Source organism: Argentina silus (assembly GCF_951799395.1).
Source record: "Argentina silus genome assembly, chromosome: 13".
NCBI classification, from domain to species: Eukaryota; Metazoa; Chordata; class Actinopteri; order Argentiniformes; family Argentinidae; genus Argentina; species Argentina silus.
In genome coordinates this window covers 9333425-9356378 of record NC_139667.1, presented here as the reverse complement: position 1 = coordinate 9356378, position 22954 = coordinate 9333425, and the positions used below count along the sequence as shown (strand labels likewise).

Sequence of the window (22954 nt, the reverse complement as noted above, 5' to 3'; positions counted from 1 at the left end):
AGGAGCATCGTTTGCACGGATGGATTCACGTGGCTGAATTTTGTTGCTTATTAAGAGCTGATGAGTTCAGAACCTGTCATATGTTGTATAAAGGTCTGGGGTCCAGTATATTATGAAGGCTGTGGATACTTTTCAAACAAACCTGGTATATGACAAACAACAAAAAAACATAACATATTTCCATTCAGTTTCTCCTCATCCATGATGCTACATGATGCTATATTGAACAATATTTTTATAATCCTGGTTCGCCATTAACCTTGCAACACTGAGTTCCATCCACTGTCTTCTTTTCAAAGGAAACGTCATCTCTGAGTCATCTCCCCACGTTACAAATTAACATACTTTGCTCAGTTTAAACCTTGAGAGGCCCTCACTGTAGACTAGGCTTTTGGCTTCTCGCCAATTTGATCTAATTAAGCAGAAGCCTGTTTTGCTTAGTTCCAGTAACCTGCAGATCACTCCCATGGGTGGTCTCCAATTTACAGTGTCAATACAGTTCTGTTTCAGCCAAGAGCCAAGAGGGGGCTGTTTCCACACAGTTTTGACACGCATCAACAAAGCCCAGGCTTCCCATAGAGATATTATGAGGTGGGTTGGGAGGGTTGTAATGAAGACCCAGTAATAGTTAGCACGGACCCAAGGCTGTTGCTTTTGTTGGACTGCAGCACTGCCTATAGACGGTTTAGCTAAAACTGGAGGAATTAAAAATGTAGGGTTTTCAGAAAGTCAAGCTATTGAGCATCTTCTCTGGAGAGATCCTCCCTCGTTAGCTTTGCCCGCTTAATTTTGGTTTAGCTGGGACTTGAGCGTGATGATAAAGCTAAGCCCCGATAATTACAGTGATCATAGCCCTGGGTGAGGGGTGCCAGCCAGTGACTCATCAAAACTGAGCCTGTGTTCTTGTCTCCACAAAACCAAAGCACCATCGGGCCCTCCTCGACATTTTTGGGTAATAATGCCCGGCTCGGTAATAGAACCAACAAGAAATAATTGCAAACAGGGTTCTGAAAGAAGAGCCTATTAAATGTTTGAACCCAGTCCAGCACTTGTTAGGGAGTGAATCAATCACTCATCGAGGAGAGGAGGTCGGCAGGGCAGTGACGGACGGCCCTGAAGAGATGGTTTATACAACACTGATAAATTATGTGAGCGTCTTCACACCGGTCTCTCTGAACAGTTTGCGCTCCAACTCGTACAACTCTGGTCGTCTGGGATACCTCAGCGGAGTGCTAGAGACCTCACTACCCTCTCTCCTCTCCCCACGTGCCCCTTGTTTATTGCTTTCCCCGTTGCTGTGGGGAATTATGAACTCTGTGGAATCCATCTCCATCTGGTTGACCTGTCACATTACTGCATCCTTCGCTCTTGAACCACACACGCCACGGCTTCAAGAACCACATTCTTCCTGAAGTTCAAATGAACTGTCTTTGGACGGAAGAAAGGAGGAACGGAGGTTAATGACTATTGGATACAGCTGTTCACTTACATCAGGGGATATCTGCTCAAATATTTGCATTTTTGGTTAATGTAGGCCCGGTGCCTCATGTAGATCTTTGTCTGGACTAAAATATGATCCGCAACAGAGACACACTGTAGCGTTGTGACTATAGGATTACATCATATTTACTCTATGGCTGCCCAATCACTGACAATGTAAAGACCACATACAAATTGCGAAGAAATTAACACATTTTAAAATGTATTTTAGCATCACTCAGCATGAAGCTTTGGTTGACACAGCACGTTCCATTGGTTTTAAGATATGAAATGTGACCCTAAAATACATAACTATAACAAATAGCAGCTAATGTGCATAGAGTACAACATTCCAGTTGACAAATAATGTGAATGGGCAGTCATTTTTTATTGTCATAGGCATTTGAGGACACGTGAAATGGGAATCCTGCTGTTGATTTGACTTAAAACCAAAAGAGAGGACACAGACCGATTCTGTCAAACGCACAAGAATGTGTCTTGTTGCGAACACAGCAGAATCTTTTTGGGTTCGTTGTAGGACTTGGAGTACCTAAAAAAACATGCTTGGCTGTTTTTGGCAAGGGCACGCGAAAGGCAACAGCTCTCCCCCTTCAAATTACATTTTCAGAGACGCTTCCTCTCATGTTGAGTGATAGATATTTACATGTTGTGGACCACTGTCAGTGAATGGAAAATGGTTTACCTGAAGGAAAATAGGCCCTCTGCTGATCATGATATAAGCATTGCTGAGTTTATGCCGTACACTGCAGATCCTGTTTATGTAGGCCCCAAGCAGGTATGCGAGCAAATATATAGTGCCTGTTTGCTGTAGAATCATCATGGTGCATTGATTTATATCTGATGTCAAGAAGACATGTTCCATATTCTGAAATCTATTACAAATGGTGTTACAGACTCGGTGGGGGACCGGAGCCACTTGCATGGGATGCACATGGTCAGTAACAATACTCAAATAGGCTGTGGCATTCAAGCGATGATTGATTGGTATTAACGGGCCCAAAGTGTGCCAAGAAAACATTCCCCAAAACATTACACCACCTCCACCATGAGAAGGTGTACAGGTGCTCCTAATAGTGTTCAGTGAGTGTACCATCTGAATGTCGCAGCAAGTTAACTATCCCTTTAATTTGAATGAAAACTGAATTGTGTGAACCATGTACTGTGAGATGGTTCGGTTAAAAGTGTCCAATCAGCAAAGAAAGTAAGTCTGATACACAACTCTGATAACATCAGAAGCAGATCTACATGCTAAATATTGTGGACAGAGTGCAAAAGAGGCCTTGATCTCAGTGTGGTCCTCTGTGGCAATAACAATGCAAAGGTTGTGGGTTTTATTCCCGCTGGGACCATATATACTGAAAAATGTATGTGCTCACTGCAATATAAGTCGCTTTGGATAAAAGCGTCAGCTAAATGGCATATATTATTATTATTATTAGTATTATTATTAGTATTATTAGTATTATTATAGTGTGTTTCCCCTTTATAAATAAAGGTTAAATAAATATGCAAACTCACATTTCATCAACTCCCAGGTCACAAGTCAGCTCTGGAATGTTCCTGCAATTGTCTCATACTTCATGAGAAATTCATCCATTGTCTCTGCTGTGTTGCAATGCATTACACAGTGCAGACTTCCAACAGCATGCGCCGTGAGCCAGTGGGATAGGCTTGATGTTCCCCAGAAGTGCTTTGTGTCTGTGTCATCAAAGGACTTAAGAACATAAAAAAAATAAAAAAGAACGGACTTAAGAACACAGATAGAGCAGCTGCAGGAAGAACGCATGCTCCCTTCTCTACTAATCGGAATGTTGGAGTCTCTGCTTTTGTTTCTATTGCCTTAACCCTGGGCTCCACCTCAATGGAAACTGGGTTTATTATTAAACTCAGTGTGATTTATATCTGTCTTTTCTTTATAAATTATTTCAGCGAATAAAAGTTCACTTTCTTTACTTCAACCATGTTCAGTGTGTTGCTGTAAGGTAATATGTTTCAATTTAAACCTAATCTGAGCCCTTTCTCCTCACCTTGTTGAGACCAGGCTTTCCTAGTTCGGAAAACCTTGGGAAATCTTTTGCAGAAAGTAGCTACAAAGGCGTGGAAAACCTTTTGAAATTAGTGACACAACACGTCAAACCAATCAAATACCTTGCTTGGCTGGAGCTCCAAAAAAACAAAATTAAGTTTTACCTTCAGGTTTTCTTAAATTTTCATCAATGTTGCACGCTAGCATAGGCAACAACAATATGCATACTAGTCCTACCCTGTCGGAAACGATGACAAAACAACAAGCAACCATTCTACGGGCATGTGGGGGCAGGGTTCAGCACATTCTCCCATCGCTCTGTCAAATTCAATCCAAGCCAGATGGGCTAATCTAGGAGGTGTGAGAACAATGTGGAGGTATGGCTATGTGAGACTATGGTGGGGGAACTTGCTGCTCTCTGGTCCTCTTGGATTAACTTTAATGTACATGTGACCTTTCCATGGAAATGCTGGACACTGCCCTACCATACAGAAGACCATGACACTGCCCTACCATACAGAAGACCATGACACTGCCCTACCATACAGAAGACCATGACGCTGCCCTACCATACAGAAGACCATGACACTGCCCTACCATACAGAAGGAGGCCATCTGCGTCTCTTAAATTCTCACCTCATGATTACACAACTCTCCCCACAATGCATCATGCCAGACACCTCGACTCAGCTATCATCAGAAACACCTCAGAAAAGGGGGCAATATAGTAGTTGTAGTTCTTGCATGTCCCCATTAGATAAATTAAGCTAAATTAGGTGCGAATATCTGACCATAATGAGAAAGTGCCAGATGAGTTGCTGGTGAGTCCAACTCCCATTGCTAACTCTGATGTACCACCCCCATTCTCCTCCACAGTGGAGTTATGATTCATTGTAACATTCAGAGTATGGTGAAACAGTACCAGGACTCAAGGAACTGACCTTCCATGCTCTGAATTGCAGTCTAGACCCTCAATCTGTTTTGTCATACTTGACCCTAGCTTACTTTGGTAATATCTTTTATTTATTGTCTTGAACGTAGGTTTTATAGAGCGTGAAGAAGAGAGACCGAGTGTCCCTGTTATATTTCAGGATTATGGTGATTTGTGGTCTTGCCTACAGCAACTGTCATGAGATAAGAGATGGTGGAATTATGTAGTGGATGCACATTAATCTTTACTTTAAATCCTGATCGTATGTAATGGGGAGATAATGGTCTTAGCAGGCTAGGGAACTATCAAGCTCTTTGACAGGGTGATATGTAACCCATCTGAAGGGGATAACAACAGACATGCAGGCTTGGATGGCTGTTGAAGTCTGGGTGTCTCGATCTGTGGGGGTCTGTGTCTCCCTATCGCAGAGGTCTTCAGTACCCAGGGGGAGATTGTTTGATTTTCATCTGATACTTTTTTTTTCATTTTTTGTCATTCATTGTGCAGAAACTCTACTCACCTGAAACTCATAGGTCATGTAAAGCTCAAGGATTTCCCCATCAATAATCTTTTATCCGTGATTCTCACTTATCTTTGAAAATGTTTTGGACAACCAGCCAATTTAATTTTAGGGCAAGAATTCTGTTGGTCTTCAAGATTCCATGCATAACATTCCTATTGTTTGAAACTGGTTTGTCATCACTTAAAGGCATTGAAAAGATTAATTAGGAAACTTGGCCAAACCATTATCTGATCTCATTACCCCACAAGTTATGTTAGTACAACATAGTGTGATGATGTCATTTTACTTTCGGACAGATATTTCAGGAATGTACTGTTTATGAGAGGCAACAGGGTCTGTTTCCCTCTAGTAGCCCTCAGACAAATTTGTTGAGATTGGTTGTTGCAAGAGCAGTCTGTGAGATGCTTCCTGTTTTTAATCAGGACTTTCACAAAATAAAAACACAATTCCAAAATGCCTTACAATAAATCTTACTCAGGCCTCTTGTCTATTTCCTCTAATTAGTTTCAGCTTCCTCAGACAAGTACAGGAATCTTTGTTTATATTGTATTATTCATATTACTGTGTAGTCAATCAATCCATCACATTTATTTGTATAGTGGTTTTTACAAAGACAATATGAATTTACATCGAACCGTAGACCTCAAGAAAGCAAGGAAGGAAGGACCAGGATATAGGGTGGATGATATAGGGTGGGGGAGCCAGGAAGATTTCAGGAACTGGATTCTAGTTTTGAGGGTCTCACAGCCTCTCGGACAGATAAGCAGAAAGAAGAATAAAGATTAGAGGCTGTGGAAAACTGAAAATCTGATACATTAAACAGTAGGAGAGAATCTGCTTAAAGCAGGTGGGCTGGGGCCCCCGGCACATCTAGAGGACATTGCCAGCTTACACCAGGTCCACTCCGTCACAGGCCGGCCCACCAGAGGGACATCGGGGGGGAAGCATCAAGAGCCCGTAATCGCCCAGAGCCAACATTGCGACCATCCCTGCCCGTACGGCATGGGGAGGGCCTACAGCAGAGGCCCCAGCCAACCCAAACCCCCACACAGCAAGAGCCCACCCACCACTGAAAGGAAAGAAGGACCTGAAATCGGCCCACGCAGCTGCCACCCTCCTCAAGCCGTACCAACTCGGTGTTACACCTGCATCAGGGAGGCCAACACCAGCCACCCAGGCTGACCCAGCCCCGACCTGACCATTTGCGCAGGGCATGCCCACAGAAAATTACTCCAATCAAATTGAGACTGAATCTGACTCCCTAACATAAATTGGAAGGTTATTCCAGAGATGGGTGCTCTGCAGCAAAATACTCTGCCCCCTTCTATGGTCTTAGATATACAGGGAATGGCTAATCTCTCTTTATTTTCTGAACAAAGTGCACATGAAGGATTTTGGGTTTCAGTGGGATTGAGACTGGATAGAAATATAGGGGATCAGAATCTCCACATGAAAAAACAAACCCAATAGCAAACAATCTGATGTGATGGAACCAGGCTGTGTTGCTCATTATCCCATAAACTTACCTCTCATCAGAGTAAAAAAACTATTTTTTGTTGTCATTTGGTGTAATCTGTAATACATGTAATGTTGAATTCGGCACATATGTGTATAGTTTTATTTAGAAAGTTTGATAAACACCAACCCATTATCTATCCTCCATGCACCTGTGGCATTCATTTTCCTTGGCAATATCCAAAACAGTTTCCACCCTCCCAGTGATGCAGACCAGGTTCATTTTTGGCTGTTTGTATTTGTGTTTATGTGTCTTCTAAACTGTGAGAGAGTGGGTAATGATCCCTTGGATATATAATTAGTGATAGGTGGGAGGTTAGGGATATGGACTTGGCTTTATAGCACCCATCTGGTTGCCAGACTAAAGTTTGGTGCCTGAGTTGGAAAAGGGGGGGGAGATCGGGCAGACCAGTCTGGAATGCTCGGCTCATCTTCACGAGCATCAGTTGTATTATACCTAGTTACTGTAGCACATTAGCATAGCTACCCGCATTAGCACAGATAATGTATTTTGTTTTTTGTTTTTTTAAGTATTTTCTGCTTGGTAGCTCAGGGATTCTTGAAAGATGGGATTTTTTACTAATTAAAAATCTCCCATTAACTACATTTAAAATATAGAGAGTGCCCTCCATAAGAATTGGAAAGAGGAAGCATTTTGTCTTCTTTTAGATCTGTACTTCAACACTCCAACACACTCCAACAATTACTATGAGGTTAAAGTAGAGATTCTCATCTTTAATTCAATGTTTTCTTTTTTCAGATTGGTTTCACCATTTATTCATTTACAACCCTTTTTATACGTAGTCCCCCTATTTCAGGAAATTGGAAAATTGGCTTGACAGGGGTTTCTGGTTAGATGTGTTCCTTCACATGATTTATGTAGGCATAAGAGAGCTGTCAACATTTAGTATTGATTCTAGGCTTTGCGTTTGCCTTTGGAGTCTGCTATTGGTGTTTGTCAACATGAAGACTAAAGAGTTGTCACTGCAAGTCAAGGAAGCCGTTATTGGACTGAGAAATTAGAAAGAAACTATTTTAAACATATCCAAAACCTTAGACTTGCCAACAACAGTTTTTGGTTATTTAGTTGTTAACTGCTGTCTTTCCTTACAAAACATGATTAAACAGTCTAAAACAGTCTGTTTTGGCCAGTTGGAGTATGAAGTTTAAAATGAATTTCAATTAGGAAATATGCTTATTGGAACCAGCCACTGCAGTTCTCCGCGGGGGGGGGTTATCGTATATGGCTCATGAACATGATACAATTACTGTGTACAATTCTTAGCATTAGCAGGCCTTTAGCCTTGCCACCAGACTGACTGTATCCCCCCCCCCCCTTTTAGGACTTGAGCTGTCTATGGGCAGGCAGGAGGCCTTTGAGATCTTCAGGAGGGATCACGAGGACCGTCTGACCATCGAGGACAACAAGGCCCTGCTCAAACAGAGGTCAGAGGGCACTGAAGGCGTTGCAGGTTGTGCAACTTGGGATTCAGTTTAGTTTCTGTTTCAATTGATGTTTACCTTGGTCTTAAATTGATGTTCACAAGAGAATGTGAAGAGAATTTGTCACAGAGCAATATGAGACAGCCATGCTTCTTGTCATCACTAAAAGAATGAAAGACAACGAGGAGGAGGTCAGGGGGCTCTGAATACTGTTCCACTCTAACGGCATTGTACTGCACGGCATTATGTCCCCCTCCGCCCCCTTTTCAATGCACAGTTGAGCCTTGTAAAATGTGCAGTTAATGGATACCAAGGGTAGCAAGGTGGAGACCTGTGGCACTGTGGCACTGTGCACGCTCACTCACTCAGACGCACGTTTGCACACACCCTCACAGCACAGCCCTTTCCCTTACCCAGTCTGGCCAAATGTACCGAGAGAGAAACAGGGCTTTGCTGGCTTAACTGTATTCCTAGGTTTAATTATTTCAGTGAAATTTGTTCTGTCGTTGCGTTTGTTTGTTGCCCACTAGCTTGTGCTTTTCTGTGCAGGTTTGCTGAGGCCAAATCGTACGGAGAGCGGGTGAACGGATCCAGAAGTAGAGTCAGTAAGTCACCTTCTAGCAGAGTGCTATAAACTATGTACCGGAAATCAATTTGCGCTCTGAAGCTGTGAAGACAACTCCGCATTTCATTGTCATCATTACCATCATCATAATTATCTTAATGGCAAACAACATTCTCTGGCTCGGGCCCTACAGTTTATATGTACGTTCCTCAATTCCCCCGTGCAAACAGTCGATCCTGCATGGAGAACGTTAATGAATGGACATACACTGGGGTCCTGTCTCCCTAGAGCACACAAGTGTCACTCAGCACATTCCAGAACCTTTTCAGGACCATGACCACCCTCTCTTCTGCCATTTTACTGGCCCTGGTTGAGGCTGTTTTATGAGCGCTCCATAAGCACACCCCTGTGTTCTCTGTGTAATGTCCCTGAGGTAGGCTTGGTGTGCCAGAAAGGGGCCTGGCATGGTCCCTCACACCACCAAACGTTGAAACATATACAGGGTTCCAGGGTCTGGCTCCATGCTACTGAATGTTAGCACTTCAATGCAGTGGTTGGTCCATTAGATTAGTTATCTGTATTGTTCGTGATCATCATAATGCTAACAGAAAGGCTCACAGGACTGCTAAACTATGAAGTGACTGTAAGTTGCCTTTGACATGAGTTCACCAAATTACTGTCTTGTTCTGTTGTGCTTTAATCGTGCCATTCAAGCACAGTCAATTATTTATACAAATGTATACAATTATGAGGCACATGACCAGGATGAATTATGGCAACTGTATAGGTCACAAATGTGTTCTAAAACATGTTGTCTTAGAAAAAAGCAATTAGCTGTTTTGACTCGCTTACTATATGAAATGGCCTACACTAAAAACACTGAGAAGGGAGTGATGACTGGCTGAGAAGACAGCCGATAGAAACGGAATGCCCCAGTGGCTGTTCCAGCAGCATACTCTCCCCTAGTGTCAAGGCATTGTATGGTAATTGCCTCCCATTTAGCTCCACATTGCTAAACACAAATTAGCTATACTTATGGCTGTATGTGGGCCATAATGATAGTTAGTATCTTGTAGGCCTCCCAGTAGCAACAATGCCATATTAGACAAATTAATGTCATTCTTCTGTGTGGGGTAAAACCAATGGGGTAAGGTTGCCATGAAATCTCATCAGACTCCAGTAATACACCCAACTATTACTCTGGGTAGCATCTGTGTGTGCATGTGTACTATTATAAGATATATCCTTGAGTTCCATTGACTGTTTGTGGCTCAAATAAGACACCAATGAAATTAAGCAGTTTGCTGCACATCATTACTTGGCATTGACAGTGTTGAAAGTCACACACTTCTGTTTGGTGGCATTCAGCCTTCACCCACACTGAAGTGCCAGCGTACACTTAGCACCCCTGGAGTTCTGCAATATCATCAACTGTGGCGTTTATGAGGTGTTGACACAGCTGTTCATCAGAAGCGCCAGTCATACCAAATAGTGACTCTGTGATTCTGTGACTCCTTTTTATTTAACCATTGTGGAATGCTAACTGATCAAATGTTGACAGTAGGGGCCAGTTGGTATTATGGAGGTGCTCAGGAGCGTTCTAGCTGTAGTGCCGCAACAAAATGGCATTTACTATTTACAAGTGAGACAATTAAATTGACTTATTGACTTTATATCCTTCTTGTAAACACTAGAAGCCGTCCTTCTTTGCAGTTTCATTGTGCCATAATCAGTGTCTTTCCTTGTAAGGGGTGACAGGAAATTGTAGACTATCTGTGCCTCATTGTTAATGTACAGCATGAACAATCCGAGCATAATGTGGAAATGGACCTCTTGAAGGTTTGTCTGATGGGTCTACCCAGCATGAGAGTCTGTGAGGGGAAAAGAGAGGTAGCTTGTGGAGACAGGGGTGCCCCAAGAATCCTGGTCTACCAGTATTGTTCTTGGCCACTGCAACAGCTACGAAATCTAGTCCCACTGGAGAAGCACACGTTCCAAAAAGCTTGGAGACATACAGTGCCCTGCAAGTAATGGGACAGTGATTTTTTCTTCTTTTGGCTCTAAACTCCAAAAGTTTGGATTTTAAATCAAACACTATTACAACACTGTTTATGCCTTTTCCCCCAGTCATAAGAGAGCTCTCAATGTTGAGTATTCATTCTAGGCTTTGCGTTTACCTTTAGAGCCTGCTATTGGTGTCTGTCTATCAATGCAAGTCAGGGACCATTATGAAGCTGAAATATCAGAACAAAATCTATCAGAAACATAGCCAAAACCTTAAACCTACCAAAATCAACAGTTTGAAACATCATGAAAAGGAAAGAATGCACTGGTGAGCTCAGAAATCGCAAACGGCGTGGTAGGCCAAGGAAGACTTCTACAGTGGATGACCGAAGAATGCTCACCATGATTAAGAAAAAACACTGATCAGGAGGTGTCAGAGACTACCATCCACAGAAGACTTCACTAGCAGAACTACAGAGGCACTGTAAGGCGCAAATCAAAACAGGATGGCCAGGTTACGGTTTGCTAAAAAGTACCTAAAATTGCCTGCAGAGTTCTGAAAAAAGGTCTTGGGGACAAATGAGACAACGATTAACATGTACACGAGTGATGCCAAGCGTAAAGTGTGGAGAAGAAAAAGAACTGCCCATTATCCACAGCATACCATCTCATCTGTGAAATATGATAGAGGGGGTGTTGTGGCTTGGGCATGGATGGCCTCCACTGGAATTGGCTCACTTGTCTTAATTGTTGATGTAACTGCTGACAGCAGCAACAGGATGAATTCTGAAGTGTACAGAAACAGCTTGTCAGCCCAAGTACAAGCAAATGCCGCCAAAACTCGTTGTACGGTGCTTCATCATAGAGCAGGACAATGACCCAAATGTACACAAATACCATAAAATTAAATCTAAGAATCTCTACTTTAACCTCATAGTAATTATCAAATCCAAACTCTTGGATTGTAGAGCCAAAAAAAGGAAAATGCTTACTGTCCCATTGCTTACACAGGGCACTGTATATTTATCAGAAGGGCCGTTGATGTATGTCTTCTGCAGGATAACAGGGATTGAGCAATTGAAAATGAGCAGGGTCCCTTGATCTTTTCTGCAGATGTTTGGGGATTTATGTAGCGATGTCCTACTTTGCAGCATCTGGTAACCTCTTCCCAATTCCCCCATCCTCTCCCCATTGCTGCCGCCAAGGCATAGTTGCCCTAGGGCTTTTGCGACTGATTACAAGAAAAGTCCAGAGAGGAACGTAACATGAATGTCGCTATATAGCAGAGTCTTTATGCTGGTGTGGAAACTTTGTTTCAGTCATGGCCCCAGGCCTTGAAACCATAGGGGGTAACTGTAAACACCTTCCCAGGTTGCAAAGGCCCAAGGCTCTCTCACATCTCCATTGCTGTGTTTATAGGCAGTGGCCAACACCCCAAAAGCTTGGATGAACATTCAAAAAACACTCAAGTGGCTGTTATTTATTTGAGGGACAATGTTGTCAGCAAGCATTAAGAATGGTTTATGCTGTGTGCCTGCTTCAGCATTGGGGTCTCAGCACACAGCCAAAGCTGACCCATAACAATAGTCCTGCTTCTAGACCGGGCATCCTCTCAGCTTTTTTTATATGGACAAATTATCCTCTCATTTTATTATCATTGCGTGTTTGATTTTAACGTGACTTACTCTCACAATTTAAATTGTGATATTGCCTGTCATGAACCAGGTTTCTCGTGAAATGGAAATTTAAATGAAAACACAACACACACTTCATACAGTACATTGATATCTACTTATCAGTGAATTATATGAATACTGATAAGTCTGCAGGCCTATGCATGTATGGTGCTTGGGCCAAGAACTCACTGTGGTCTTTGCTTGGCAAATATTTGTTGAGTCTTGGAACAGAAAAGCAGTCCTTTATGATGACGGCACATCTCTTCACACAGCAGAGGAATCATACAGGGGTTTGGAACCGGTCTCACCGCTTAACCCTATCCTGGTGGGAAGGGAGGCAGAGGAGGGTTGTGACTGGGGATGAAGTGGGCAGCCAAGTGGCGCATTTGGCACACCATCGCTGGATTGCTAGTTAGATCTGTCAACCTAAAAATATATGCGATCCTTAATGTGTCAAGAGTGTGTTTGTGTTTGAGGGTGAAGGTGAAGGTGAGGGATTAGACTGGAAAGTGGCGATGATGACAGATGACTATATTGCCCCCAAAGAAAATATATTTTGTTCAGTCACTAATGGCAGTTGATCTATGTTTCTGGAATTGAGCGTTTTGCATGTGGCAGCAAAGGATTCTAGGAAATCCAAAATGATTTGTTAATTCATAAAAACCAACTACAGCAATATGAGGATGACCATTTTTTAGAAAATTCACATTCTGTATCCCTGAAAATCCAGCTGATTTGGTTGACGTATTAGTATACTTCTGAGGACATGTGGCAGTAATACATGTGTGCCACATAGTGCCGACTTAGTATCTGACAGACAATCATTAATCAACATAATCATACTCTTTGCAAAAATATTCATTTTTAGCTTAAAATCTGTGCAAGGTCTGACAATTGAAAATGTCAGGAACTATGTGAGACATCACAGCACAATCGAAAAATATATGGCACAAGGAAACCAAGAGAGGGTGGTATATCGAGAGAGGTGGGATGGGCTGGGAGCAGCTGAGGGGTGGAATTAAAAAATAAATCTAAAGAACTATACCAATTAAAATAAATAAAGTAAATACTAACTGGGAGTGTGATGCTTTGGTACGATCATTCAAAACAGTTGTAAAAACACATGTACTGTATGTAAATTCATGCACCACAGTTTTTATGAAGTCATTCCAGTCCATACATATGGTTGTAACTTGCTTCATCTTCCATGAGTGATCTTGCATGACGCTACTGTATCAATCTGTCTGTAGTCTCCCTGCTACTTCCTGGCTACGTCATATCTCGGAGTCTACCTTTAAACAGCCCTACGTCTGAGTAACAGCTGTCATGCTCCCATGACCTTAAACAACCAAAGTTTGTTTGAAGGACTTACCCATGTTCTGTCCCGTCACACATAGTCCTTGGATGTTTTCTGAAATGTTCCATTGAGGGCACCTGTTAAAGTTCCCATGTGTTGGTTCACCACAACCAGAGTGTGTATAAAGAAGGGGTCTCAGCCTAGTAAGCTACATTAGTTCTGAAGAGACGTGGTTTCAGAATGAGGGGTGCAGTAGCTCTGCTGGTGTTGCTGTTCTGTCTGTCTGGTGCATGGGCTCAGGGAGAGGGTGGGGGGGTCAGAGAGAATGACATCATTCAACTGGGTCGAGAGGAAGATAGAGAGAGCAGGGAGAGTTTGACCACTACACCTGACATCTGGGCTGAGCTGAGAGCGCTGAGAGACATGGTGGTGGAACAGAGAGTGGAGCTGAGGAACATGGGGACCAGAGTGACCACCAGCGAGAGTCAGGTGGATGAGCTGAACAGAGAGAATGCAGCCCAAGCAGCAGAACTGTCAGCCAGTGTGGATCAGGTGACTGAACTGAGAGGAGAGGTGATGGATCAGAGAGTAGAGCTGAGTGTTACCAAGACTGAACTGCAGTTTCACAAGAACAACGTTGAGGAACTGGAGAGAGAGAACATATTATTGTGGACCAGAGTGACAGCCAACGAGGGTCAGGTGGAGGAGGTGAAGAGAGAGAATGCAGCCCAAGCAGCAGAGCTGTCAGCCATGGAGGCCAGAATGACAGTCAGCGAGGGTCAGGTGACTGAACTGAGAGGAGACGTAGAGGAGCTGAAGAAAGAGAATGCAGCTCAAGCAGCAGAACTGTCAGCCATGGGGGCCAGATTGACGGCCAGCGAGGGTCAGGTGACTGAACTGAGAGGAGAGGTGGAGTTGTTGATGAACTGGACGGAAGAGAGACCCAAGGTGGCGTTCTCCGCTGCTTTAAGTGCTCCGATGGGACCTGTCTCTAGTATAACCACAGTGGTCTACACTAACGTCATCACCAACATCGGCCAAGCCTACAGCCCATCCACAGGAGCCTTCACAGCACCAGTCAGAGGAGTCTACTACTTCAGATTCACCGCCATGGACAATGGAAGCTCAACATGGGTTAACGTAGACCTGTGTAAGAATGACCAGCGGATGATGTTTATCGATCAGGACACTAACGCAGGCTGGCAGTATGTATCCAGTGGGCTGACTCTACAGCTGGAGGAGGGGGACTTGGTCTACATGCGCCTCCAATCAGGCTTCAGTCTCTATGAATATGCTGACAATCACAACATCTTCAGTGGCTTCCTGCTCTTCCCTGTGTGAAGAGAAGCTGTCATGATGAATTCAGATGAAAAGTGTTAGAGTTCCAAGAGCTTCTAATGTTCCTCAGACAACTTTCCATTAAACAAAACTGGCAAAACTGTAACCATGAAAAAGAACAAATTTATGTAACTGAATCTCGATGTAATGACTGATGTTTATATTTTCTGTAATCAGGGCACCCTTGAAAAAGAGATAAATAAAAAACATATACCTTGGTATGCCATCTGTATTTAGCATGTTGGTATGCTGGTAAGACCTCCCTTCTCAGCATGTACCCCACATTATGGTTGGATTCATGTCCTATGAATCCTCTCTCTGGACGGGACAGCTTTTGATAGGCTTACTCTCAACAGAAGTTTGTATTGCCATTGACAGAGGTGAGTCATGAAAGATGCACGCTCCAAGTAGGGATACCGATTTCAGGCGATGCAGCAGTACAGCAGTAAATCATCTGCATTTCTCATCTTGGCCTCACGCACACGCATTTGGATGGTTGAGAGAAGCATACAGTATTATGAAGACAGGGAAACGATTCACAGACCTGTATAAGACCTCAGGGAGTGCGGAGTAAACCTCAAGACAAAATTCCTCACAGCATGTACTATCTTTCTCTCATTTGCTTTTTTTTTTTTTTTTGGGGGGGTGGGGGGGGTTTACTTCTCTCTGTCTCTGTCCTCCAACAACCTCTGTTTGCCTATCCAAATCCACAGATAATTCATTTGATACCCCTGTTATGGCATAGGACTCTTACGGTAACGGGCTTCTCCTCTTCCTTTCTCTAAGGAGGACATCAATGTATCTCCCCCTGGCTAGTGTTTCCATTCTACCTGTCCATTCTCCGATGGACACAGAACTCTCTGCAATGGTGGGAAAGGTAAACTGGCAGCACAACGCACAATAGAGAACCTGAACACCATTTCACTGATTACTTTGTATTGCATTTTTCTTTTATCCTGTCCATCTCTATCTCAAACCCATAGTCCCAGTAAACCACCTAACTAAATTAAATGGGGAGATTGAGGTGGAGCAAATGAAACTGTGGACACAAATTACTTGCCCATGTGTTGCCTCTGTACTGCTGCCACCAGCGAGGTGATGACCCATCCTAAAGTGTATCCAAAGTGCTTCCCCAGTTTTCCTCACTTCCACCTTGGAGAATATCTGGAGCCACAAGCGTGGTTTATGAAGACTGTCATAGTGTTTAATCCAGCAGCACTCTGTCCCTCAAGCCAATCTCAGTGAACTCAGTCACAAGTTCAGTCACGCAAGAACCCTGTTTGTTTTTAATTAGTGGACTTCAGCAAGTCCAATTCTTGTTCTTCGACATACTTTTTATTATTTTTCTTCCAGATATTCCCACCGCTACTCCTCCTATTCTATTCCAACTGTCGTTTTTGCTCATATTTATTCTTAAAATGAAACCACTCTCAACCACTTAACCAACCAACTCTATCTCAACAACTCAACTATGTGTATCGGAAGAGTGCTGCGCTGTATTTGGGAATGTTTTTTGTTTACAATCATTCCAAACATGATTTATTTTCTTGGAAAGTAGTAGTCTTCAAGACACCTACAGCCTAGTTTGCAAGCTTAGAAAACAAGAAATCAAACAGTCAGAGAACAAACTAATCTACAGCATCTCAAATTGCTGTTACCTGGCCGACAGCAGTGCAGTGGAGCCTCTCCCCTCCTCTCCAATCCAGATCTGTTTCATCTTCCCTGCTCCTCTTCCCATTATTTTTGCCTCTGTGAGTTTGAACTATTATCAAACTTTTAGTCTTGGACTTGAAAACATTTTAATTAATTGTCTCAACAGCCTATCACTTGTGGTCACCAAGATTAATGTGGCTGTTTTTCCTCTGCCAGAGACTCCTCACTGTTTCTCTTGATTCTCCTTATTTAGTTTATTAGCTACACTTGTGTCTAGTTATCTGACCAGCATATAAGCTTGGCTCAATTGTCACCCTGTGTTCAGTCCTGAGCCTTCACCGTCATATGTATCTGTATCACTTGAGTTTTCATAAAATGATGTCAGACATGGCATATATGTGGCACTGTATCCGAGAAAGTACGTATTAATTAACTCATAAGATATAATGTTTCTCAGGTGATTCAGCGCATTTCAGCTACATGGACATAAATATGTTCATATGCGCAGAAATGCGGTGGAAATGTTTAGCGCAGTCTGACATGAATAAGCGTGAGTGCATTAATAATGCAAGGAATTTTCATGCGAGACAGGATTTGGGGTTTCAGTTGTATAATTATGCATTTATTTTGTAGAGCACTTTTTGGTGGATAGTGTCACGCCTATGTTTGTTAATCGGAAACGATCAAAAAAAGATGACCCTCCCCATCAACCATACAGCATATTACTATAAACGTTCTACTCCTGGCTGGCTCGTGAACATCTCGTTCCAGTCACACTGGATTTTAGCTAAATCTTGATTTGTTCAGATCGCTGTTCAGATCTCTACACAACTGAAATCTCAGTCACAGGTGATAACTTAAATCTTCCATATTGAATGCTTTTAATCAACATTTTATTGAAGCTCGATCACTATTCCACAAGGATAAAGTGCAGAATGACAACATTCCCAGGCCATCTTCTGTCTTGAAAAAATTGTGCAGTCCTATTCTCAGTTTTCTTTTAGACCCTTCTCTGTTTCTGAGATGCACAAAGCCCTGAGCTCTATTGATTCTAAAAAGCCTCCTGGCCCAGATGAACTAGATCCACATCTCCTGAAGCTGGCAGCAGACATCATTGCTGTGCCTATAATGTACATATTCAACCTCACACTAGTATCAAATCAAATACCTAAACTCTGTAAATTTGCATTTGGCTCATCTATCAATCTCACATTCTATCCATCCAACCAACCAACCAAACCATCTCTAACTTTATCTGCCATAATAAGACTAAAAACAACAGGAGACCTGCAGAACACATACACAAAATGATTACACAACAAAGCACTCTCTTGGCTACCAGTTTTACCCCACTTTCTACCACTTTCAACCACTTAGCCAACCAACTACCTACTACTTTCTTTCAACTACCTAGCTAATCTATCCATCTATCGTCCACAGTTAACTATATTTAAACGTCCCACTACCAAAATAAGACTGCAAGTACACAAAGTTTCTTCTGGAACTTTTTCTAGTTTCCTCCTACAGCTTTTAAGCTATTTACACCAATCCAACTTTACAACATGCAGAGTTGCTTGTATTCAACTTTATGAAACTCTTTACACTTAGAACTCTTGAATAAAAACAACATGAGACATGAAAACAGTACTTAACCAACAAACTACCACTCTCAACCACATAAAAGTACATAATAAATTCTTAGAATGATTACACAACAATGCACTCTCTTGGTTACCAGTTATACCCCACTGAAACCACTCAACCACTTAACCAACCTACTACCCCTCTCAACCACGTAACCAACCAACTACCACTCTCAACCACTTTACCAGCCAACTCTCTACCCACTACACTGAACTATCCAAGGCCATCCTATCTATCGATCTATCTATCTATCTATCGATCTGTATATACTGACTACACTGAAAGAACTTCCATTCAGACTTTTGATACTATTTACACTTTTTGAGCTTTACTCAAATGTGCATGAAATCCTATTCATGCTTATACCACCGCATGCACAGGCTTGACCACTTAACGGCCCACTAAAGACTTCGATTTCCATATCAAATCATATCATTTGTTCCAAATCATCATATTGTTTCACAGATACTGTGGTTAAGGTTTTGTCCTTGTTGGCAAAAAATATACTGGTAACAGGACATTTTGTCAATTGGGTAGTTGAAGTGCAGTTGACGGTCCTTAATGACTTGGCCTGCATATGCTTCATGTGGGGGAAAATACCAGTGGAAGACAAACTAGTGTTTGTAATGAAGGCATAATAGGTTGTAATCAACTTTGACCTTTTGAAATGACGTCTTCCCCCCATTTCTTCCCGTTTCTATCCCTCCTCTTTCCCTGTGTGTGTGTGTGTGTGTGTGTGTGTGTGTGTGTGTGTGTGTGTGTGTGTGTGTGTGTGTGAGGGTGTCTCCCTTTCTCTCTCTCTCTCTCTCTCTCTCTCTCCCTCTCTGTTTCATCAGATGAGCTGAAGAAACAGCTGGAGCTGCGCAGAATGCAGAGAGCAGCTCACGGTAGGTTGTGTTCCTAATCAAGCAATGTGTGCATTTCTCCTCAACACCAGCCAGGGGTCAAACAGCAGGATTATTTTGTCCCAATGCCAATACCGGTAATTTAAATTTAATGGATCACTTTTTGCAATGGAATCACCCCAATTCTAAAATCTACAAAGAGCTTCCTCATCATTCTTCATTCCAGAATGTCTTTTACTCAACAGGGTTATATTTGTCTCAAGTCTTTTAGCAGATGTGGGGTATGGGAATAGGACTTAAAGGGACACTTCACCAATTTTGTTTACCTCAAAATCGTTGTGCAGATCAGCTTACGAACATATGGGCATGTGAAAACGTCTTCCAAATACATTCTATAGATCCAAACCTAGGTGTCGCGAGTTTGAAGATTTTATCCTGAATGACATATTTGGGGGTAATCCCAAGGTTTTGAAAACTACAGGGTGCTTTCGAGAGGAGTGAGTTCACCCTTTCATCCATAAGCACTGCGCTAGTGCATACATCTATCACTTGTATTTACTAACATGCATCGTATGTTCCTCCATAGCTGGCTGGGAGCTGCAAAATTCTATGGATGTTGTAGGATTTCATCATTTGGACATATTACTTCTTGGTCCAATAAAAGGCTATTTTCTCTCTTATTCATGCAATGTTTGTATATTTCCTGGACATTTATACAACAAAGACCATGTATAACTTGCTGTTGAGTCATGGTGACCATTGGTGAAATGTTCCTTTAAGAGCGAATTAGCTGAACATGAATGTATTACTCAATGGAACGGAAATCTGCATACATTGGTAGTTTACAGGGAAGTACTAGAGACTGGGTGGCACAACTCTTTGACTGTACTTTTGATCCCTTCTGACTATTTTGATCAGTGACATAAACGCTTTGACGAGGAAAGCCGGTTCCAAGTTTACAAACATTTTCCTCCAGCACATATGCCAAGGCCTGTCTGGTTATTTGAGTCCTGCATCAGAGAACACTTCAGAACAGCCTGGCTTCCATTATCCATGGCCTATATTAAAATGGTTGTCTTATGAGGAAATGAACAGACACGCACACACATACAGTATGTACTGTGTGTGCATGTGTGCATGCTTGCATGCATGCGGTTTATCTGCCAAAGCTTGTTTTCCTCTCTTACCAGGACTACATTTGTAGATTTACACATGAAAGCTGTATTCATTAATGTGTGCTTTTTGAGTATTAGCCACCATCATCATGTTGATTCGAAAGCATGGCCATGTTGTCACAAATAATTACACCCACACCCACCAAAGCCCCATGTACTACTGTATACGTTTCCATTTTGAAGGTGTCACAGGGATCCCTGCAGAAATAGAGGAGGTTGACCCTGTGGAAGAAAATCTCCGTAAACAGATTGAGGAGGAGAAAAATATGTGAGTATATGGTGTATGTCAGTGAGTGCAAACAGGTTGCTGCATGAGGATGTGTCCTATAGGATGCTGGGCCTATTGTGGGGTATTTAGTTAATCCTTCCACATACATACAAAGATGGAAGATGTGCAGTTATGCAAGGTATTGAACAGATGTATTTCAATACATTTGGTTTATTGTGTCTTGTCAGGTACAAGAACACCTTTGGTCGTCTGAAAGCGTTGAAGACAGAGATTGAGCACCTGCAGCTGCTGCTGGAGAGGGCAAAGGTCAAGCTCCAGAGAGACTTTCAGGATTGGTGGAGCCAGGAGACTGCCAGGCTGCAGGTGACCTTACCTGTCTTTGTAATCATTTGTGTGACAACAGTACATAAATCTGTTGTAAGCATGACGTAATGCCTGCCATATCATGCCAGAGACGTGTGCACGTGTCTCTGTGTATTTATACGCAAAGGTGTATGTGCCTTTCATCATCACTCCAAGGCTGTTACGATACCAGTGAGGCCGTTGCGGCCAAAAGAGATATAGGAGGCAAACACATAGAAACAAGATTTCATAGCAATCCATCAGACCTGAACAGCTTAGGACTGAGACAACAACACATTATCACAACGTTTCTGCAGATAACATCTTCAACAATGTCATCACATTTCTACTTCACATCTTAGTGAGGACAGGATGTTTATCAGTTTCCCTGATGTAGTTAGGGGGTACTTAAGAATCTGAGCCACACCCTAGGGATTGTTACGAGCCTAAACTAAATATTTTCATAGGTTGTTTTGACTTATAAAGTAATGTTGGATTGTCAAGTTGTCAAAGTATCGTCAGTAGTCAGCTAATTTTGCTGCCAGAAAGTGACAGTGACTGTGTCTCAGCAGCACATACTACTATTCCTCACTCATCCATCCAGAACTTGAACTGATAAAACGATCATACATTGGTGGTACAGTCAAACATGGCATTTGCTTACAGCATTTGGTTATATTTCAGGGCTTTACATTTCTAGTTATTGAGTTTAAGTGATTTTGCAGACACACATACATACACATAAGCTGGGGTGCACATATCATATCCAACCATCCAACGATGTTACGCAACAAAACATCTGACCAGCAGACTAGACCGGTTTCTGCTCCCTCGTTTTGATCTCATGAATGGGAAAATATGGACCTCACATCCTGACATGCAAGGTTCGGAATTTCATTGAATCACAAATGGAAAGATTATAAAGTTTTGCAGATAGGCCTTGCATGTTCTGTTTTGTGCTAGCCCATCAGAGCAGGAAGCAAGCAGAACTTATTACAAGGTCCAATTAGTTTATGTCCTTAATACTTGAAGTGTTGATATTCAAGATTTAACAAGTCCCATGTGTTTAAACATGATTTATAGCTCACATAATATTCATGAACTCAATGATTTTGTTCATTAGTTGTCAACACTGGCCCATTTTCTAATGCCACTAGTCTATCATAATTATGCATAATATGCTCTTATACCAGAAAGTGGGCAGATCAGTTGAACATACTGTATCTTGGCTGTAAATGATTAACTTTCATATGGGTGTCACATCATTTTGGCTACAGTAAAATCAATGTTTGCATGTCAATCTTTTATGAACTAACTACTTTACTGTTCTAGGGGAGGAGTGGGACTGACTTGTACTCAACATTCGAATTGTATCTCTAAAAGACTGTCTAGTGGCTAAATAAATTGTCATGCTTGTGTTTGTTAATGGGAAACAATTTGAGCTTGTTGTAAGTGGAGCTCAAACAAGCACACAAAGGAGCTGAATCATAATGTGTAGCCTACAGAAAATTAATGTCACACATATCAAGAACTGTCCAATGCTACAGCAATGATATGACACCCATACAACAAATTTAAGTTTTTCATTTGTAGCCAACTATGGACAGGATAGGGATGAAGAACTGTACATTTATTCCCTAGTAAACTTCAGGCGGTTATGGACATGATTACAGTAACTGTCTGTATTTTTAGCTTTATTTTTCGCCCCTGTCCAACGTATCATGTCTCATTTGCTACAAATTAATCACTTTTATATAGGCGTCATATCATTGCTGTAATGTTTCGGAATGGCGTGCTCAACTCGATATTGACAACTTCTTCAGGTGCAGTGTTAAAAGAGCTAATTTATGAAGGAAAAGCAATCACTAGAAATACTGTTTAGATATGTTTCCACACTGGAAAAAGATTTTAGGTCAAATGAAGAATAACATGTTCAACAAAATGTGTGGTTTCTTTTTTTAAATGTCCATGATGGTTCTATTACGTTGGTAAAACAAAGGGAGAATTAAAAGTGAGGATCACAGAACACAAACGCAATATCGTTATTATTGACCTATGTAATCCTATGAATTTTGCTCTATTTACAGTAGTTTAAAAAGGTTCATGCTTGAGAGACGGTATCGCAGAAGTACTGCGACAGTCAACACCACACGTTTTATTTTAGGTGTTTCACCTCAGCAATACAACCACCAGGGAGCATCGTTGAGCAATTCTAATGGATGGGCTTGTTGTGAAACAGTAGCTTGTA

At 42.0% G+C, this 22954-nt stretch overlaps 1 protein-coding gene across 1 annotated transcript in view; it reads left to right on the top strand.

Annotated features, from left to right (window-relative positions):
- The window catches only part of kif6 (kinesin family member 6), a gene marked incomplete at its 5' end in the record, with an annotated part of 62201 nt that overhangs the window by 33216 nt on the left and 6031 nt on the right, over positions 1–22954 (top strand). Inside the window, 5 exons of the mRNA XM_083682947.1 lie at positions 7839–7941; positions 8488–8543; positions 18952–19002; positions 20319–20403; positions 20592–20727. Of these exons, the coding sequence (XP_083539073.1) occupies positions 7839–7941; positions 8488–8543; positions 18952–19002; positions 20319–20403; positions 20592–20727 (431 nt within the window). The remainder of the gene's footprint in view (positions 1–7838; positions 7942–8487; positions 8544–18951; positions 19003–20318; positions 20404–20591; positions 20728–22954) is intronic.